Source organism: Passer domesticus, chromosome 1 (genome assembly GCF_036417665.1).
Source record: "Passer domesticus isolate bPasDom1 chromosome 1, bPasDom1.hap1, whole genome shotgun sequence".
NCBI lineage: Eukaryota > Metazoa > Chordata > Aves > Passeriformes > Passeridae > Passer > Passer domesticus.
In genome coordinates this window covers 41,862,047-41,882,912 of record NC_087474.1, presented here as the reverse complement: position 1 = coordinate 41,882,912, position 20,866 = coordinate 41,862,047, and the positions used below count along the sequence as shown (strand labels likewise).

The 20,866-nt window shown below is 45.6% G+C and overlaps 1 protein-coding gene across 3 annotated transcripts; it reads left to right on the top strand.

Annotated features, from left to right (window-relative positions):
- The first annotated feature begins 406 nt into the window (after positions 1-406).
- On the top strand, positions 407-20,353 carry MTURN (maturin, neural progenitor differentiation regulator homolog). 3 transcript variants are annotated; one of them, XM_064415852.1, is made up of 4 exons: positions 414-632; positions 6,392-6,514; positions 12,651-12,805; positions 16,947-20,353. In XM_064415852.1, the coding sequence occupies exons 1-3, from the start codon at positions 471-473 to the stop codon at positions 12,759-12,761; spliced, it is 396 nt and encodes a 131-aa protein (XP_064271922.1). In that variant the 5' UTR covers positions 414-470; the 3' UTR covers positions 12,762-12,805; positions 16,947-20,353. The 3 variants fall into 3 exon arrangements, with proteins under 3 accessions (XP_064271924.1, XP_064271922.1, XP_064271921.1); XM_064415854.1 differs by lacking the exon at positions 16,947-20,353 and having other exon boundaries at positions 407-632; positions 12,632-15,931; XM_064415851.1 differs by lacking the exon at positions 16,947-20,353 and having other exon boundaries at positions 12,651-15,931.
- Positions 20,354-20,866: the final 513 nt, after the last annotated feature.

Here is a 20,866-nt window from a genome sequence, read left to right as displayed (position 1 = left end):
GACACTGGGCCAGGGGGAACCTCTGTAAAGCTTTCCAATGTCACGGGGTGATTCTGCCTGTATTTGGACAGCAAAACAGCCCACTCGTGGGTGGCTCCCACAGAACCCAGTGCAGGGGCTACCCGTGTATCCAGCACAAAGGGCGCTGCCGCGATTCCGGCCCAGTCCCCGGGAAAAGGGATGGGAAGCGGCGAGGCGAGGCACGGTCTCGCCGACAGCGCCTTCCTGCGTGGGGCTTTCCTTTACTATTTTTTTTATATTTCCCCTCTCCCCCGAGTCGCCAGAAGGCGTCAATTGTGCGCGGCGAATTCCAGCGGGGCCGGCGCCGGGAGCCGCGCGCGGGTCGCGAGGCGCGGCGCGGGGGGCGGGCGGGGCGGCGCGCGGGGCGGGCGCGGGGCGGCGCGAGGCGCGGGCGGCGCGGGGGACGCGGGCGGGAGGCGGCGGCGGCGGCGGCGGCGGCGGGGTCGGCGATGGCTTTCGAGGCGCTGGCGGAGGCGGCGGAGCGGTGGTGCGCCCGCACGCCCTTCCAGCTCATCGCCGCCGAGGAGACGGAGCGGCGCATGGACTTCTACGCCGAGCCCGGCGTCTCCTTCTACGTGCTCTGCCCGGAGGCCGCCTGCGGCGACAATTTCGTGAGTGCCCCGTGAGGGGATCGGGGGTCACGGGCGTGCGGGGCACCCCCCGCGCCTGTGCCTGGACGCGCGGGGAGCCCTCGCGCCGCTCCGGGACGCTCCGTCCGTGCGGCTCCCCGGAGCCCGGCGGGAGCAGCCGGAGGGGAGCGCCGGGGGGGACGGAGGACGGGGCCGTGCCCGGGAGGGAGGGATGCGGTGATGGAGGGCGGCGGGGCCGGGGGGATCCTCCCACCATCTGCAAAATGGAGTCCGCTGCCGGTGGGGGCGGCCCCGCGGGCAGGGACACCCCACCCTCCCCCCTTCCCCATCGCCCGGCCCGGGGTGGCCGCGGGCTCCGGGCGGGCGGGGGGAGCGGTGCGGGCCCCCCGGCCTGCCCCGCGCCCCGCGGGGCTTGCGGCTGCCGCTTTCCCCCCCGGCCCCGCCATCCTCCCGGGGTGCCGGGGCCGGGGCACGGCGCGGGGACGGCGGGACTGGCAGGGCTGTCACGGCAAATGGAGAATGGGCAGGAATAAAATGGAGTCAGGATGACAGGAGGGCCGCGCCCCCCCCGCCGCTCCCCGGGCCCGCCGCGGGATCCGTGCAGGTGCCGGCCGGGCGCCCCCGGCCCGCCGCCCCTCGCGGAGTTCAGCGCCGAGTTTGTGCGGAAAAGGCTCCGGCACCGCAACCCCTGTCTTTGGGAAAGGTCGGGGGGTGCTTTTCCCCTCGGCCAAACCCTCCCGGTGGTGAGCAGAAGTGCAGGAAGAGTCGCGGAAAAGCGGCACCTCGCCACGGGGTTTGTAAGCTGCCAAGCGCCAGTTAACTTCAATGGAAGGATTTTGGTTTGCTTATTTTAACAAAACAGCTCCTAGCACCGTTATTGTAGGAATGTGGTAGGTTCTTCCATTCACGAAGCAAGTTTCATCCCTCCACTTGCTTGACAAATGTTCGCTAATTCCCTTTTCCACAGGTAAGTGCAGAGTGAGCCCATTTGACAGATGGGTCCGTGGAAACAAAGAGCAGTGGAGTGACTTCTCCAGGACCACAGATCCCAGCGAGCAGGACATTTATTTATTTATTGTGTCGAGTAGATGGTCCTGCTGAATTATGAAAGAAGATGTCTGGAGTTTTAGTTATGCATCTGTCCAGGGATTCGTGAGACCTTCAGATGTAGCAGTGGGGTGTCTCAGGATGTGGATTCTCTCAGTCCTCTGTGGGAATAGCTCTGTACGTGTGTCTTCCCAGCACCTCTGAGCCTGTCAGACCCCAGTGCTCATTGCTCTCTGGAGATGCCCGTTCCCAGAAAGGGCCATGCCTGCTGCACTCCTAAACAGGAATACGTATGAATCCAGTGCAGTACTAGGCTAAAACTGAGGTTGGACATTAATGATGTTGGAAATTGCAAAGAAAGTCCATTTATTTTTTATGCATGTATTGTTTCTTTATACGCTGCTCAAAAATGGAGTTAACTCTTTCATACAAAGTCTAGTCAACTTCAAAAATTATCTTAGGCAGCTTCAGACCCTATTCCAATGCTGGCCTTTTTTTTTTTTTTTTGCATTTGAAATCACATTTTCCCCTTGTTTTTATTTTTTTGAAAATATTTTCATTCCAGAGTTGGTGTGGGAAGAACTCCCTGCCCACAGTCACCACTAGTAAAATGGAACAAGGGGCCAATTCCTGTCAAATCTGGAACATAAGCAGTGGAAAACTAGAAGTGATATGAAAACATATTCTGTCTTTTCTAGCCTTATTAGTTGAGGCACTGTTGTAATGCTAATACTTTTAAGACAGGCAGATAGGTGTCATTCTTAATTATTTTTCTTTAAAGAGATGCTGTTTCTTTAATATGATTAAGACGCACTAATAATTCCCCAGCATCCTGTTTCCTTCTCCTAGTGAACTGTGGGACTTAATTTCTGCTCCCAGCTTGATTATCTTGGTTTTTTGCAGTCACTTTCCTTTTTTTTTTTAATGTTCCAGATTATAACTTTGCTTTCTGCGTGCAATCACAGGCTAAAGTTTATTTTGAGGAGACTTAATACAAGCCAAGGGACTGATTATCATTTGCACTTTAAAGCCTTGTTGCATGGCTCCTTTAACACAGTGTGGAGTGTGAAAGTGAGTAAATATAAACAGAATTCACAGTGACACACTTCACAGCCTTCTTGCGCCCTGTGCCTCTTATAAAGGAGCCTCACATTTAGTAAGCATTTGATGCCTGGTATTCTTGTTCTTTCTTTACGTCGTCATTTCATAATGATGCGACTTAAAAAGCTATGTAGGAGGTGCCAGAGAATTCCATGATAACCCACTTGTAAGGAGGAAATGATGAGCATGATGAACTTAAAAGGAAAGAGGAGAGGAGAAAAACTTGGAAAGGTTGCCAAGATGCAGTCTAGGGGAGAAAAACACTGAATTTTGTCTAACATCAGAGATCCCAGATCATAACAATCTGGTACTTTTCATTTCCTGAAAAGATATCTTTAGGCTAGGCTTTTACCATGCTAGAGACAGAGAAGACCCATGTAGATGCTTGTTGGCATTTTCAGTACCACCTGGACACTGAAACTCCAAATCAGCATTTTAGATAGCTGAACAATGTATTATTCACCTCCTGATGATCCTGAGGTTCTCGAGAAATTAATTGGACTTGTATAGCCATAATCAAGGAGAGTGAGGGTTGAGATGCTATTCCTTACAGTCTGTCATTTGTTTTGTCACCATGTTATTACTGGTATTCAAAGTGACTGATAAAATAAATAAAAATATGATGCCATCTTGCTGCAAGATTTCCTGAAAATATTTCAGAACAGAGTCAGCGGGTTTGAGTATTTTATGCAAGTCAAATTTTCCCCATAAATAAGAACTTTTGCTGTCATGCACAACAAGTGGGCTGCTTAGGAAAAGGTGGGCCAGCAAGTGATTCTGTCATCCAGCTACACTGAGTCATCTAAAGGTGTGAGGGAAAGCAAACCCCTCCAGATGCAACCCTATTGATTTCCTCAGCTATGTGCTATGTGCAGATGCTAAACTAAATAATTCAACCATGATCTTAGGTCGGCTGAGGTGGAAATTAGTGGCTGTGTGCTTTTGTAGTGACACAAAGCAACTGTGAGCAGAACTGGGCAAGCTTGGAAAACACATACTCTGATGATGAGGTTAATATTTTGTTAATTGCACAGCCAGAGCCAAGCACTGTGGTCCACCAGTTTGCCAGCACCCACCTTCTCCCACTGCAGAGAGATCCTCAGGCGTGGGGTTTTCCAGGAAAAGCATCTCCATTTATGCAGCCTTACTGAACTTTCTAAGCAGGAGCTGAATCCTGAAATTACGTTTGTTTTTATTTTGAAAGGCCGAAATTCCTTTTGCAGGTTCCTCTGGAGATGGGTGAGTCAGTGCTGAGAGGGTTCCTGCGCTGCCTGGGTGCAGCACTGAAGCACCACAGAGAGCTGTAGATGCAGCTGAACCTACAGGCATTACAGCCCTGGTCTTTATTATGGTTGAGGTTTTTGAGGGAGAAGATTAAATCAATCCATTTCCGAATGAGATGTGTGCGCTAATGGCACATGGAACTTTTTGTAATGCGTTTGTTGCTACAGTCAACATTTTAAATCCTCTGCAGATGGGGAGGTTTTTGGAATTGTTACTTGCTAATTGTCCTCTGATGCTATGCAAAAAATATCCTCAAAACCCCAGTGATCAGGTTATTCTCTTAGGTTTTCCTCTTGTGTTAGGTCATCTTCCTCTGCCTACTGCTATTCACACTGGTGTCTAAAATGTGCTGCAGCTTGAAAAGAGATTGTAAAAACACGATAGGACAACATGGGGTTAACTTGCCCTGGGGAATGAACCAGCAATGATTTATTAAAGGGCAGGCCCTGACTTTCATTTATGTGGAAGCTCCTGTGTATAGCTCTGGTAGTCAAAAGAAGCCACAATTTAAACAAGAATGAGGATCTCGGCAGTCATAATTGTTTTATATATATAAACAATTGCAACAGGTTTGGCACAAGCCAGGAATTGCCAAGCTGCAACATTCAGCTCTGAAGTTTAGGAGTAGCTAAACAGTTATTGCTAACCCCAAGTATGAAGAAATCATGGGCCAGACCTCCAAAACCTTCTCCAAAGGCTGATTTTAAAATGTGATTTGGAAGTGTTCATTTGATATTTTGAAGAGGGCTCATTTCAGTTCACTTCATGTACGTTCTGCCTTTTTAGGCCATAGGAATCACAAAGTGCAGACTTTTTTCTGCTTTTTTTATATAAACAGAAGCTGAGGTTTAGTTGTATATTTATAGGATTACAAGGCCCATGACTCTTAAGATGGCATGAAGCATCATGAGACTTGTGGTATGTGTGTTTGAGAGTTGGCAAGACTGTAAAGAACTTATTTTTATTGCCAGAATGGTTAAGACATGACTCTGGTTATATTGAAAGAGCAGAACCTACTCAGTAATGCAGGGCTCTTTTCATAACAAAACATTTCACTATGTTTATGCTTGTAAAGTGCAACAAGCAGCAAAGAAAATGTAGGTCAAGTGAGGTTCATAGCAAAGCAGTTACAGGTTTTATCTTAAAGGTGCAGTTTAGGTGATGTTAAGTACTGTTTTCTTTTGTTAAGTGCAAAACTGCATCCCTGGCAGGTACTCACTGCTGAAGAGGAAGGCAATATGCAAGTCTTACGCTAGGGATTGAAACATCTGTCGTTTTGAGTCTTTCCCTGAATGTTAGTTAAGCTTTGGAGAGATCCTTCTCTTTCCTTGTTTAAGCATAGCCTGCTGTTTATAGCAAGTAAAAAGACACTTTGGGGAAAAGAGCTGCTGTGCAAAAAGAGAGGTACAAGTGTCTCAAACCAATTTGGCAGTATTGCACTCCTCAGTGTGGCAGGCTGCCTAAGACAGTCCCATGCACCAAGTTTTCAAACAGAAGGTGTTTAAGATGATGCATTAGCTTGTGCCCTTGGGAACAGGAAGCATTGTTGTCTGGGTGCTCCCTCCATCGCTTGCCAGCTCTGTTTCAAACAACCTCCTAGCAGCAGAATAAACACCAGTTTTGAGAGAGGCTTTGAGTGTAAGGCTGGGGAACCAATATCTCCCGAGCAGGAATAAGACACGAGGGTCTCAAGTGGGTTTAAATGTGCCTGCCTGGGAAGAGAAGATTGTGTTCCAGGAGGAGTAAATCTCAAAACAGGGTGGGAAGCTCAAAGTGTCAGGATGCTGTGAGTGCCCAAACATCTCTCCTTGGCTCTGAGTCTAGCCTGCAGGCAGATTTTGCATCTTTTCTTCTGCATCGTCGAGAGAATTACACATCAAATTCCACCTCCAGGGTCGCATCATATTTGCACTAATGCCAGAAGACAAAGAGATGCTTTAGCTCTTCCTGAGGGCTTCACTGCAGCAGATGATGCAGAAAAAGAGAAAACCCAGCATGACTTCCAGGTCTGAGCAGGGCTGATGTTGAACAAAAGCACCTTTATAGGTAAAATGTGTCCGCGCCATGTGCGTGTACACTTCATGGCTGGTGCAACCATGAGGCATTTCTGTTTCTGGATCAATTTCCCTGATTTCTGATGCATCATGTTAATAAAATCCAGGTTTCTTCTGAGAAACATGGCTTCTGAAAGAGCCTGCAATGCCTGTCCCCAGGGCGGGTCTGAACTGCAGGAGGCTCGGTGTACTTTGGCAGATGTTTACAACATGTCACCTTATAAAATCACATGGAAAGATTGGCGTGAATTCCTGTTAATGCCTTTCCTTTCTTGTGTTGCTGTTGGCTTTCAGCACGTGTGGAGCGAAAGTGAGGACTGCTTACCTTTTCTGCAGCTCGCACAGGACTACATCTCCTCCTGTGGGAAAAAGACACTCCATGAAATATTGGAAAAAGTCTTCAAATCCTTCAGGCCTGTAAGTGCTTTTTTTCCCCTTCTAAACATTAACAGTTAGCTGTGACTTTTAATAGGACAGCACTGGGTAGAGCAAGCTGTTTTTTCTTCTCCAGAGATTTACATCTCCAGTTAGCTCCCTGGGTACAGGAGTGTTAGCACATAAGTTAGCATCAGGCAATTGGAAATTGTTTCTTGAAAGTCAGCTGCCTTTTTATTTCCAAATGTGTGCTCGAGAGGATGAGATTCCCGTGCGGGATGGCAGGCCAACTGATGTGTCAGCTGGTGGCAGCAGGCAGGGGCTCGTGTCCTGCTGATGCAGCACTGACTCCAAGGAACGGGATACGAGTCAGCGCCGCGGGACTTTGTGGCAGAGTTGGTTCCTGGCACTGGAATTGGAGAGTTTTGCAAGGATATGAACAGCAAGGGTAAACCTCTGGGAAACTGGAAGTACAGTCTCTCCTCAGGGTGGTTAATTTTTTTTTATGATTGGAGTTTTTTTCCCTCAAGTGATGCAGATTTTGTTATTAGGATGGTTGCCATTTGGTATTTGCACACACTGGTTTGGTCACTGCTTGAGAGGAAGTTGGAAGAGAAGCTGGGTTTTGTGAGAAGGGGGCCTGTATTTTTCTGTTTTGCTGCTACTCAGCTTTCTCCGTCCTTGTTTAATACTAAGATTTGTGTCAAAACCAGGATTTCATCAGGGTGAGGTATCTTAAGCTAGCCATTGTCCTTATTTTTTGCCAAATGCTCCTTTTGAATGTTTAGGGCTGGCTAAGGGCTTGGTGCAGAGCAGGGGAAGGTTTGTAGCCAGAGCCATTCTCCTGTCATGTCCATGAGAAAGTTCACCAATGCACGTTTTTATACTCAACTTTCCCCTCCTGTCTTTTTCTGGCTGACTCACTGAGAAGACTGGAGATGTATCCCAAGTATTTAGTGCAAAAGGGAGGGCCTGGAGCACTGATAGGAAAACACTGGCCCTCCCTGTGTTACACCCTTGCACAGATCACCACAGCTGGTCGACATAAAAGAGCATCATTTTAAAGAATCCTTTGAGAGGCTAGAAATAAATAGAACAGATGCACACTTTTCTTAGAAAGGGCTGGAAATCTGATCTGTCACTACAGCTGCTTGTAATTGTGAAAACATGCAAAAAATATAAGTATGTTTTCTGGAACAATATTGGGCTCTAAGATCTTCAGAGCTGTCTTTTCCTGCTCAGGGAAGCTGTGCCTTTGATGAGGAACTTCCATTGGTTTAACTAAGGAGGGCTTAAAAAAGACTTAATTAAATTGGTGCAGATTACTTATTTCATTTGAACTGCATTTATTCCAGCATAACTTAAGTTACTGAGAAGTTTACTTCAGTCAAGCCAAGTTGAGCTACTCTTTAGAATGAAAAGGTTGAAAGTCAGGGGAACAATTATGCTCGTGTATCCTGAGCCCTTCATTAATACATCACATTTCACCTCATGATTCCCACAGCTGACCATATAAAATAAGGTTGAACTAGAATGTGTCTTTTCCAAAGACACCAACTGATGTAGTCTTCAGGTGACTTAAAGGATACAACACTGCTGGGCACTTTTTCTTCTCAAGCTAGTTATGGCTCTTTTGTTTACAATCTGCATTTTTTTCGTTTTGCTTCCTAGCTGTTGAATTTCATTTTGCTTTTGTTTGCACAAAAACTATGTCCTCAGTTGTCAGAAACCTCTTTCAGACTGTAATCAAGTACCTCTTCATTTTCTTGTACCACAGATATTAGGTTTCTCAGATTCTCCTTTCACCCAGTATTGAGAGATTTGCCTCAGCATAAGGGTTTATCCTTTGAGGAATGGCTGTGTGTAGACAGGTCTAATCAAGGAATGTATTTTTTTCCTAAAAGTAACTATTAAAAATAGCACATACATGGAAAGATTTTAAAAATTGAATGATGTTACAGTAGATATTTTGTACCCTCAGGCCTTTTCCAAAACAAAACCACTTTTCTTTGAGATTGGGAAATTATTTCCTTGGCATCACTTCGTACTGTCTCCTGTCCTTTCTGAACTGGACCCATTTTACTAATGAGACCACCTTGCTGTCAGCTTCAAGGCAACAGTGCATTTGCAGGGCATTTCTTCTCCTCTGTCGCAGCAAATCAGCTGACAGAGACCAGTGTGTCAAACTCCAGTGTGAAAAATGGCAGTTCAGGAAAAAACTGCAACTGAAGGTCAGACTGGGCTTTTCTGAAGTATTTGGTGGCTCTGGCTCCCAGTCTGGGACACTGTGGACCAGGTTTTTAGCAGGTTCTTGATAAGCACTGTAAAGGACCTTCTGAAAGTCTTCTCCATTTTGGTATTCCCAGTAGACATCTGTGATTATTAGACAGTTCTGAAATTCTTTGTTGAAGTCCTTTGAAGGGAAATATTTAGAAGAAAACAGTGGCAGTGCATCTGCAGCTTTCCATGCCGTTTTGCACAGCATGAGCATCTGCCTTCCCATAACTGAGGGCTCCAAAAACAACTTTTTCCGGTAACTCAGCTCAGCCCTGCTCTGCATGTTCGTGATAACAGCCCAGCCATGTCTCCATGAGCTTGCCCTGGGGCTGTGGAGTGGGAAAGGACTGGCTTCTCATGCTGCTGGGCCCTGTGTTTTGGAGACAGTGAGAATATGAATGACCAGCAGCTGGCATCCCTCTCAGTGAGAGACAGAAAATTCCCTCTTGCCCAGTCTTCCCTGGGCACAGAAGGCAGTGAGGGTGGTCTAGGTCTGCTCACTGTCCCTCACTGCTCTCAGGCATCTCTCCCTAGTGTTTTATGTGCCTAAACACAGTGCCAAGCGGGATATTTAATTAGATGAGGCTTTTAAAAAGTGCTCGTTTGCCTGCAACAACTATCCACACCTCTCAAGGTGTTTCTTTATTGAAGGTGGTGAGGGGCATGTTGTCTCTACCCATTACTGCTTTCTTGGGTCAGTTTCCACAAAACTTTATTTGTCTTATTATCCACTTCTTCAGGGAGCATCCAGAAGTGCCAGACACCACAAAGGTACATGATATCAACCAATAGCACTGGGCTCAGATACTGTTTTTTTGCCGCAGAGCATCCCTTCTCCTCCTATGTTTTCACCTCTCAGAGATGCCATGCTCTGGTGCTAGGAGGTGCCCATGCTGGTGCTTTCAAGCATATCTGTCCGGAGACATAGTCCTTCCCACAGGGATTCAACAGAACTGTGCTATCTCTAGTGTAGCATCACATGGACTGCTAAAGTTCAGTCTTGTACGTGGTTTATTTTTCAGTGTTCTTGTGTGCCAGCTTTTGGCAGGGGACAGTGTCACTCTGCTTCCGTGAGTTAGTAACTGTGAGGTTATTTGTAAAATCAGGGTACTTTGGAAGGGTTAAGAAAGACAAATATAAGAAATGCCTGACGGACATGACACCAACTGGCAAAGTTTGCAGGAAACCAAGGCATGAGTCATACAATTCAGCAGCAGATTCCAAGGGTCCTACACTGAGCTCATCTTCAGCCTGGAAAACCTACATGTGAAGTGGGGAGTCTGCAGTGTGAAAGCCATTTATTCCATATTCATTGTATTCATGTGTGTCCCCGTGACCTCTCCTTTACCTCCCGATGGGTAGTTTGGCCAGCAGAAATAAATAGCTGTCGTTCAGGCAATGCTGCTGGTTGTTATCCTCCCTTCTTCCCTCCTCACCATGCCTCTGACCTTCTCCTAGCCATGCATCCCTGCCCGGCAGTTTTGGTTCCCCTTGAGTTTTCTGGTGATGAATCAGCTCTCTCTTCCTACAACAGTTTTCTGTTTTATGTCTTTTCTCCTTGTTTTCCTCTGCAGTTAAGTTCTTTCAAGTCTGCTGCATAGCTGATACTTCAAAATAGCAGCTATGGACTAGAAGCAGAAACTAGTGTGTGGGAAAGAAGACATGGTGGGAGTCAATCTAGGATCAGCCCAGGCCATCTTCATCATCTTACTTTGTCCTTACCTTTTATGTACCCTCCTTCTGTTTTGTCCCAATGTTTGTAGAGCTTCCTGTGCTTTGGACCTGAAGGTGTGGGCTGATTTGTCACTGCAGTCCAGGGAGCAGTAAGGGGTTAACAGCAGTGAGGGACCACCATAATCCTGTGGGAAGCAACAGGATGTGACACCTAAAAGCAAGACCTGCATGGTTGAGGTCCTTGGTGACTTGAAGGGTCATAAAGTGTCTGTCAGAGAATAAAACTGCATCTCCCTTGGAGAAGAATCCCATTCCATCCCACCCCACCCCCATTCTTCCTCTGTGAAACCACTAAAGTCTACAGCATCACTCTGATTTACACTGCTCCCTCTGATTTACGCTGCTCAGGGGAAAGAGAAGCTGGATTTCCTGATGGTGAAGAGAGAGAGGATGTGTGAAAAGCAGGATGTACTCCCCATCCTTTGGGATTGTGTGTGTGTTTGGAGTTCTTGTGGTGCATGTTGTGTATTCCATGCTAATTTTGCAGTACAGTATCCCATAAAATGAAGATTCATGTGACTCATTTCCTTGCAAATCAAAAAGGAATTATGACCAGAGGTGGGGAAAAAAAATGCAATCAAAACTCTTTCTGCCAGGTGATACAAACAGGAGTACAACACTCACATCTAATTTGAATATACCAGATTAGTTTATCAAAAATAATACTGGTATATAAGAAGGTCTGGAAACAGTCCTTGATTTTTCCTTTTGAAAACTGAGTATTTTAATTTGAGCTTCAACACGAAATAAAACCCCCGCATCCTGAAAATGAACTGAGCAGTTCATGTTCAGTTAAGCATTTGATTTGAAAAATATGTGTGCAGAGGAAAAATTACTTTGTTCTGCTCAGAAAACAAAAACGTTTTCCATTTGGGGTCTCCCTGTAAGTATTTTTAAAATGCGAAGGAGGGGATTTAGTCAGCAAATTCTCCTTCCATTTCCCTGCTGAAGAAAGCCTGTAACTAAAAATCTGGTTTTCTCCCAGTGGCAGTGAGGAATACAAGCTTCATTGCACCCAGAAGCTAATTCTATACCTTGTATTTATGTCCACTGAATAATTTTGAATGTTGATCACAGACTGAATTAAAGTCCCTGAAAATCTGCCTCATTGCAGCCTTCTCATTTCCATGCTCTCACCTAAAGAGTGTCACCCTCCTCACGATTTTTCTGAGCTTTGCCTCTTTCAAGAGCTAACAGCTGCATCACTCTCCAAAGAGGGTGTTACATGCATCTGTGCTGCTCTTCCAGCCCTGGCAAGCTAAATACATGGTATTCTCAGTAATGCTGGGCCTATGATTTTGCTTTGTGGCTGTTAATAGCTGTTAGTGGAGGAATCTGAGATTTCCACAACAGATGTGTTATTTTTGACTGTTACTTAGTTTATCTGTCTTCCTGACTTCTGTTGGCGTGGCAATCTTTTTTGGGAGAGGGGAGAAGTTCAAATATGGCTGTTTGCTCCTTTTCCTGTACTGGAGAGGTGACATTGCAGTGGTTGGAGCCATCAGGTGGAGGCATCCAAACATTATCCAAGCGAGATGGCAGTTCCTTGCAAGCCCAAATCTAATTTGCAGCAGTTTAAAGGGACAGTATTTCAGTGGAATACACAGTAATTCTTACTGCAAGGGCTTCACACAGCAGGCAAGGCTTTATCTGGTGTGATGGAGTGAAGGCTTTAAGAACAGCATTTGGTTCCCAAGAACATGGCAGGTTCTTTGGATTTTTAGGGACTTCTTGTCTATTCCACACTAGGCAGTCCTTCATGAGGATGTTTTCTCCTTTGCTTTTATAGGGCTGATGAAAAAACTTAAACTAAGACAACTACTGCTAGAGTATTATCATGGTTCTTTCTGAAGTTAAACCACTGCCAAGTCTAAACACTCAACAATTCATAATGTGACCTCAGGGAAGAATGTGAAGCTTTTTGCAAGTGCTTTGTTTTGGTTTTATTTATCTTCCGGTCTCTGAGCGCTTAATTTGGTGTGAGGATGCATTTTCAAATCTTTCTATATCCCAGGAGGGAGAGAAAGAGAGTCAAGATCATTATGCAGTACTGTTATTCCAAGATTTGAGGTTTTTAAGAAGTGCACATAGGATTTGTGTGAAGATTTGCAGCAAAGCTGCACGAGTGGGTAATTTACTGTTACACAGTATTTTCTCTTCTTTGTAGTTACTTGGGCTTCCAGATGTTGATGATGATGCATTTGAAGAATATAACGCAGATGTGGAAGAAGAGGAGCCAGAAGCCGATCACCAACAGATGGGTGTCAGTCAGCAGTGATTTTCTGAGACGCTATAAAAAAATTTGGAAGCCTTTGGTACCAGGTGGGGTCAGGTGGTCCCACGTTAGCCTGTTTGAATTAGCACATCACAAGGGGATATCTGGCTGCCAAGATAAAAGTTTTACAAAACATGGTTTAAAAAAAAAATAATAATAATCCGTGATGAGCTTTGCTAAGAAGTGACCTGAATTTTGCTCCTGCTTCAGTGGGTTTTCTATGGAATTGTCTTGGTAGCATTCTGCCGTTATCAGTCTAGAAGTAGTTTTGTCGCTGACTTGTCTCTTCGATTTGTGTTCGAGAGTAGTGTTTGCTGACATGAATGTAGAGTACTGAGAATGTAGGAGGCGTGTGGGGAGAGTGCCAAGTCCTCACCCGTGACCTTTCCAAGGAAACCAGCGCAGAGAGCAAACACCACCTGCGCTTTTCTTTTTAGTTCAACAGCTATAGGTTTTTGACAAAGTACCAAACGTGGAGAGACTTCTCCTGAAAAACAGTAGTTTAGTAGTTGTTGGTGCTGCAGAAGTGCATATGAAGGCTTAACAAAAAATAGTGGGAAGTAGGAAATCCAGGGGATGTCAGATATACTGATGTCATTTCACTGACACCTGAGTTTCCAAGTGCTGAATTAATACCTGGGAATAACTGACACCAGCAGCACACATTATGACCAGCCCTGGTACTTTGATACCATGTGATCCAAAGGCAAGTGCTGCTTTCTTACAAAATAAGTAAAAAATCGCTGTCAACTATCCCACTTCTGCATGACAACTAACTTTAAGCTTTGCTGGTTTTGATACACTGCCAAATTATTACTCAAACCTCGTGGCATTGTTCATTAGAATCATGGAATCATAGAATATGCTGAGCTAGAAGAGACCCATCAGGATCCTTGAGTCCAACTCTTGGCCCTGTGCAGGGCACCCTGAGTGTGCCTGAGAATGTCCAAATGCTTCTTGAACTCTGCCAGGTTTGTGCTGTGACCACTTCTCTGGGGAGCCTGTTCAGGTGCCCAGCCACCCTCTGGGTGAGGAACCTTTCCTGACAACCAACCTAAACCTCCCCTGACATCTTCAGGCCATTCTCTTGGATCCTGTCACTGGTCACAAGAGGGAGGAAATGTGTAGCTGCCCCTCCTCTTCCCCTCCTGAGGATGCTGAAGACCACAATGAGGTCTCCCCTCAGTCTCCTCCAGGCTGAACAAACCAAGTGACCTCAGCCACTCCTCACCAGGCTTCCCTTTTAGACGCTTCACCATCCTTGTTGCCCTCCTCTGGACACTCTCTAATAGTTAAATGTCTTCTTTACATTGTGGCTCCCAAAACTGCCCCGAGCACTTGAGGTGAGGTTGCCCCAGTGCAGAGCAGAGCAGAGCAGGACAGGACAATCCCCTCCCTTGCCTGGCTGGCAATACTGTCCCTGATGCCCCCCAGGACACACTTGGCCCTCCTGGCTGCCAGGGCACTGCTGATTCATGTTCAACTTGCCATCAACCAGGATCCCAGGTCTCTTTGTGCAGCGCTGCTCTCCAGCCTCTCATTCCCTGGTCTTTACACACAACTAGGGCAGAATCCAGCACTTGCCCCTGTTCAACTTCGCACAGTTAGTGATTGCCCATCTCTGATTTGTCAGGGATTTTCTGCAGGGCCTCTCTGCCCTCAAGAGAGTTGACAGCTCCTCCCAGTTTAGTGTCATCAACAAACTTAGTATTCCTTCAGGTCCTGTGTCCTGGTTGTTAATGAGATATTGAAGAGCACAGGGCCAAGGATGGAGCCCTGTGGAACTCCACTGGTGACAGATCACCAGTCTGATGCCACCCTATTCACTGTAACCCTTGGTTGCCCATCCTGTGAACCAGTTACTGACCCATCCCATGATATGTTTATCCAACTGTGTGCTGGACATTTTGGTAAGAAGGATACTTTTGATATAGTATCAAAAGCTTTACTGAACTCCAAATATATGGCATCAACTTGCTTCCCTTGATCAGCCAGGTGGATTACCTTGTCATAAAAGGAAGTCAGGTTCGACAAGCAGGACTTTGCCTTCATGAAGCCATGCTGGCTGTGACCAGTGACTGCACTGTACTCCAGGTGTTTTTATATACCTTCCAGAATAATATTTTCCATTATTTTACTGGGCACTGAAGTAAGACTGACAGGCCTATAGTTTCCGGGATCTTCCTTGAGTGCAACTTGAGTGCAACTTAACACTGAAGCCATAAGGGTATCAACCAGCACCTGGCTCTTAAAATTATGCTGGACCTCTTCCTGGGCCTTTGAGCAAGTCTGGGCATGTACACCTTATTGGAGGGGAGCTAAAATACTGCTTTAGCTGATATAAAATCTAGTGAGGTTTTACTTATCAGGGGACTTGTTTCCCAAGGGGTTTAGCAAGGGTCTTAGTATGAAGAAGATGACCCCTCATACTTTTTACCTGTTCTACATAGTTCTAAGTAACTTGGATGAGTGCCAGACTGTGAAGATGCAGGGTCTCTTTATTTACTTGCCTTTTGTACTGAAAATATAAGAAGCAAAGGTAATTCTGTTGTAATACAGCTGTTTTCCACAATCAAGAACAATGTTTCTAAATTTACTCCTTTTTTTCCAACTTTTTAAAGATTGTAAAACGAAGGTCACACGCTTCAAAAGCCCTTTTATACAGAATTAGCTTTATAAAAAAAGAGTGAACAAAGAGAAAATGCTTGGACAATTCCTATAAATAACTCGCATTATTTTGAAAACCCTGTTGTTAATGATGTTTCCTTTTCAATAGATTTTTTAAAGACTCTTTTTCCAGGGTTACTGAAGAGAGCAAGTTTTCTTGATGGTTTACATTTATGATGGTGGTTTGACAGATGCATAGCACATGATATTTTCTGTCGGTGGCAAAGATCTTCCATAACTGGGATGATGTGTGTTACCTGAGTCTGCACAGAAGTGTCTGCAACACTGTAAAAGTCAGAGTTTAAGAATATTTTTAAAAAGTGGAAGAAAAACAGAGCTTAATGCAACTTTGTACATTCTTTCAGCATGCAGGCATAGACATGGTAGTTGCAGCACCTTTTCTATGGACTAGTGATGTGAGAACTGTGGCAGTTCACTGTATAACACTGTATAGCAGCAATAGGCTTTTTGCTTACTGAAATAAAGTGTAAGACCAGTGGTTTCCATCCCTGCTTTAAGCCCCTAAATTTTTTCCTCTCCAGCTAGGACAGATGCTACAACCTTAAGCAGAGCCTTCCTTTGGAAGAACTTCCCTCTTCATAGCATCCAACCCTTGGGTTGTGACTCACACAAGTAGATCTTATGGGGCTGACTTTCCTCTGCTCTGCTGTAGTGCAAGCAAGCAATTTACAGTTGTGCAAGCTGGAGGCAAAGTCCTGTTGCTCAGGTTTGCTGGGCACTTCACTCATTTGTTGGATGGGCAGGTGGCTGGCCCCAGTGTGCAAGTGCAGGCACCCCACACACACCTGCACAGTGAGCTGGGCTGCAAGCATGGCCTGACTGGGACACAACCCTCTGCCTTTTACAGACAGGCAGGCTTCCAGCTGGATCTGTCCCACCACCTGGCTCAGCGTGTGGCTGCACCGAGAGTGCTGGCACAGCAGAGGGGAGGGTGCAGGGTGGACATGGGTAGTAACTGAGGACCTGCTGCTGAATGCGCCTTGCACAGTGTCAGGGGCCTGTGGTGGAGATGTGGACTGGCCTAAATGCTGTGAGGGATTGACTCCACAAGGCTCAGTGGGAATTGCGCACTGGTAGCAGCAGGATAAGCAGGAATTCATAAAATGAGGAAAGACTAAGATCCAGTGCTTATAATTGCATGCAGGAGGTTTTAATGTGTACTGTGTTCTGCTACCTTTCCCTGCATATTGATTGAATAGTTAATGAGTGGTTGAGCATTAATACAGTTGCAAGCAAACAATGCTGTAAATTATGTAGATATTTTATTGTTATTTTCTGTATTCACTAACTCACTTTTTCTTTGGAATGTCATGTGCCATTTGAGTGACTTCCACACAGACTGCAGGTGCTGGACAGCCAGCCCTTCTACAGCACTCTCCCCTGCAAAACTCCCACTAAAGGCAGAGAGATTTTATTCAGGCAGGACCTGCAGGACCAGGGTATGTGTGAGGCTTGGTCTTGCAGACAGCTGAGTGCTCTCATTCCGTCTCTCTTCGCTAGGAGCCGAACGTGTTGAGCCCTGCTCCTGAACTGAAGCATGACCAAGCAGCACTGAGAATAAACTGGAATTTTATACATAAAAAATTTAATTTACATGTAATAAATGTGAATGAGCATTAATATAGAATGTATTTTATCAAAAAATATTGATTCCTTACTTTGACCAAATACATTTCTGTATTACTGTGTTACTTTTCCATACTTGCCAAATGATGCAAGAGGTGTGGAGCTGGTTTGGTTGTACTATGGCATGTTTTTGTATTTCATTCATATTTTATTTTTCCCTCCCTCCTACCACATATTGCAGTAGGTAGCCATTCAGTAATTAATCAGGGGTAGTATGACCCTGTGACTAGGCTGCCAGACTGAGACACGAGATTTGCCAACACATGCATAAATGCTTGCAGACCTGGGTACTCGGTGAGATGTGGGTTTGTAGCTCTGCCATTGCCTTGCCCTGAGCTTTAGGTGGGTCTCAGACTCTGAAAATTCAGTGCAGGCCTCCAGACCTCAGAAAAATTTAGCAGGAGCAGGGTAACTCCCTTGAAAGTCCCACCTTAAGCCTTTTCTAAAAAAGACTGTTAGTATTATTTGTCCAGCAGTGTATATATAAATGCACTTTAGGTCTGTGGGTGAACAGAGATATGCATTATCGTTGCCTATCCTCAGAGCAAACCAGTAATGAAAGGACACAGAAGGGTTTCCCTTTCCCCTCGGCCTTTCTTGTGGGCATTTCGTGCTCTAACTAAATATAAATACAGCAGAGCAGAGCCTCTTGCAGAACTGGTGCTTCTGAATATGAGTTGCATGAGTGCAGTAAGCAGAGTGCTGCTTGGGTGATGAGAAATACATGGGATGCCAGATGGAAAGACAGATTTCAGAACTGTGAAAGTGCAGGGGCAAGAGTGAGCAAAGCCCATTCAGAGAGATAGATGCTGATACTTCTGAGACAGCCAAAGCCATCCTGCCAAGTATCTGCATATTGAACCCATGCAGTTTATCAAAAAGCTCCTCTGGAGACACTACTGAGGCCTTGAGCTTAGGTGTGTTTTCCTGTTAGTGTCCTCCTGTCTGATTAATGCATTGAGATGGCTGAGGGAGGAAAGGATAGAGAAGGCAAACTGAAAAGCCTATTCCTTTTCTCCAGTATTATGATATTGTGTGAGCTGGTAGGAGCAGCAGTCAAGGTGCAGGAAGCTCCTTTTTTAGGTGCATAGTAACATCTTTTTAAAAGGACTTGCTTATGAGAGAAGAAAATTGTTCAGAGTGTTATCTCACAGAAACGGGGGGAATAGCTCACCCCTGAGCATGATGACCTGAGCCCTTACCAGACTTCAGCTCCACCTCCTGCCCTGCTCCCAGCTCTTTTCCAGGAAGTTTCCCTCCATGCATAGTGCCATGCCTTTGAAAATCTCATGCATGTCAGCTGCTGCATCTTGTGACTGTGTCCCACGGAAGATGTGCTGTGTGGTATGGTGGCTGGGGGCAGAGAAGAGGAGTTTCTGCTGCAACATTGCTGAGTAGGTCCCTGCCCTTTACTCCTCTGCAAGGTGGGACATGAGACTGTGACAGTAAAAACGATTGCAATAATATTGTGGACGTTGTTTTGGAAAGCTGCCATTCAAGACATGTTCCCAGCCTCTTTCAGCATCTTTTCTGATCTTTGTCTGGGATCCAGGGCTGATGTCTATGCCTGTTTTACTCAGTGTTAGCTTTAGCAGTGGCAGGAGGTGAGGTTGCATCTTTACCCTGTGTCCATACTTCCCTTCTGTCCGTCCTTACCATTCTGTTCTTCTCAGAAGTTTTCACTCCCAGAAGAAGGGAAGCATAGGAAGGAGGAGAGAAGCACCTCTTACACCCCACAGCTCGAAGCCAGGTGCATCAGTGGAGCTGCAGTTCAGCACAGTGTGAGTCACACTGTCCTTTCTGTACAGGAGAATGAGGTGGCATGGGAGATGTGTTATCCCTTGAGGACCCTTGGGTGGTCCATGCCAGACAGGGGTTGTGCAGAAGACAGCAGTCATTCATGTGCCAAATCCAGTATCTTTTCACAAGCAGTTATGTCTAGCCAGATAATCCAGTCTCTGAAAATCATAACCATTGTGACTCTCCAGGTTGGACATCCAGAAAATGAGACTTGTCTGGTTGCCTTGGTCACTGGGAGGTCTCTTTCTCTGCTGGCTGTTTTCAGTCTGGCCAGAGGACATGGGAAATTGGGAAAGATCCCTTCAGGGGCATTAGCTGGATGCCCCTTTCTGTAAATTGCTGAGCAGAGGCAAATGCTTTGTTTTATGTGTTTAATTCTGGCAGGACCTCCCCTCCTCCGCAGCAGCCTGTCTCTGCAGCTGCAGCTGGGAAAGCTTTGTGTGAGAGCCAGGCAGGAGTGACTCAGGGCAGCAACTCCTAGACCCTGTAACAGGCTGGACTTGAGGTTGTCCTTGCAGGGTAACCATGGAGCTGAAGGCTCAGGGGACATCACTTCCAATGCAGATATTTAAATAGAGTCCTCAAATTTGGTCCTTAGAGGGCAGACCCTGTCACTTTGGGGTTTTATTGGACTTCTGAGACTTAGTTGCGCTGTGGTGTCTGAAGTCTGTGGCAGGTCGGCAGAGGAAACCTCTTCACTTAACCACATTTATTTGTTCAGTGAGCCAAATTGTCTTTTACATTATCTGTGTTTGACTTTTTTCTCATTGCTGATTTTTTTTTTCTTAAAGAAAGACAGCCCCTAAAGGCACATCTGCATTATTGCAAACCCCATTTTTTACAGAGCTGCTTAGCACTGCACTGTCAGTGCGAGCTTGGACATTAAAAAAAAACCCAAACCAGATTAACAAAAAGGGTCTTCATTTGTCTACAAGAAAAAAAACCAAACTTCTTTGAACTAGTTATTGCTGACTATAATGAAGCTTACTGGTTTCATGTAAAATACATTGAATTTTAAAATTCCGTTTCTGTACCAACATGCTGTTGCTCATGTAGGCAAAGATCTGTGGTAACACTGCATGTAAAGGAAGCTTTCATCTTTAGGGGTGGTAGAAGTGTCAGCTCTGGATTTCAGTCAATGTAATTCTTTTGTCAAGTTTTCCTTTACTAATGCAGGGACAAGTCAGCCCTCAACACACCAAGCAGAAATAATTTTGTGCCATGCCATTCCAAGGCTGTCTTGGGTGTGGTTTCCACCATTCTTCTGGCTGGAAGACCTCTCTGTCTTTGGGACTATTAAGCTGTGAAAGGAGTCAGCAAAAGAAGTTACCCTTTTGTTCAGCACTTTCAAAGGTGTAAGCCTTCAGTGGAGCACTGCCTGCCTTCTGATCCTCCTTACTCGTCCACCACCAAGGTGTCAAATCCAGCAGTGTCATTACACCACGAGCTTCCCATTAAAGAGCTTACCAAACTTTGATGACTGATGGTGTCTTCTCTCTGTGAGCAAAATCAACTCAGTTGTGAATCTGAGGGGGCTAAAACACAGCTACAATGTATGTGAAACAGGCTTGACTTCCATGGGCACTGCTGGTGCATGGTAGGATAACACAGTGTTTATATGTGTAAGGAGGAGAAAATTATGTCATCTGAGCTTTGGGCACTGCAAAGCCAGCGCTGATGGACCCCGAATCATCAGGTGGTTTGGTTTGGAACAGTCTGAGGCAGTGGATTTGCTGTCAGAAGCCAGGAATTGGTGGTAGTATTTGTGTTTGAGCCAGTATTTCAGACCTCGCAGGTCCTTTTCTGTTTTGCACAGAACAGGAAGACATCTGTTCTAATTAAGAGACATGTAATGATGCTGAAATGAAAATGGTGATTCTGTTCAAATCATTTGTCTCTTTAAACACTTCACTCTTAATTGCCACTTTGACATCTTCTCACCTTGATTTAGTTGAAAGAGTCAAGTCAGTTGTTACCTTTTGTCTTGAGCTTCT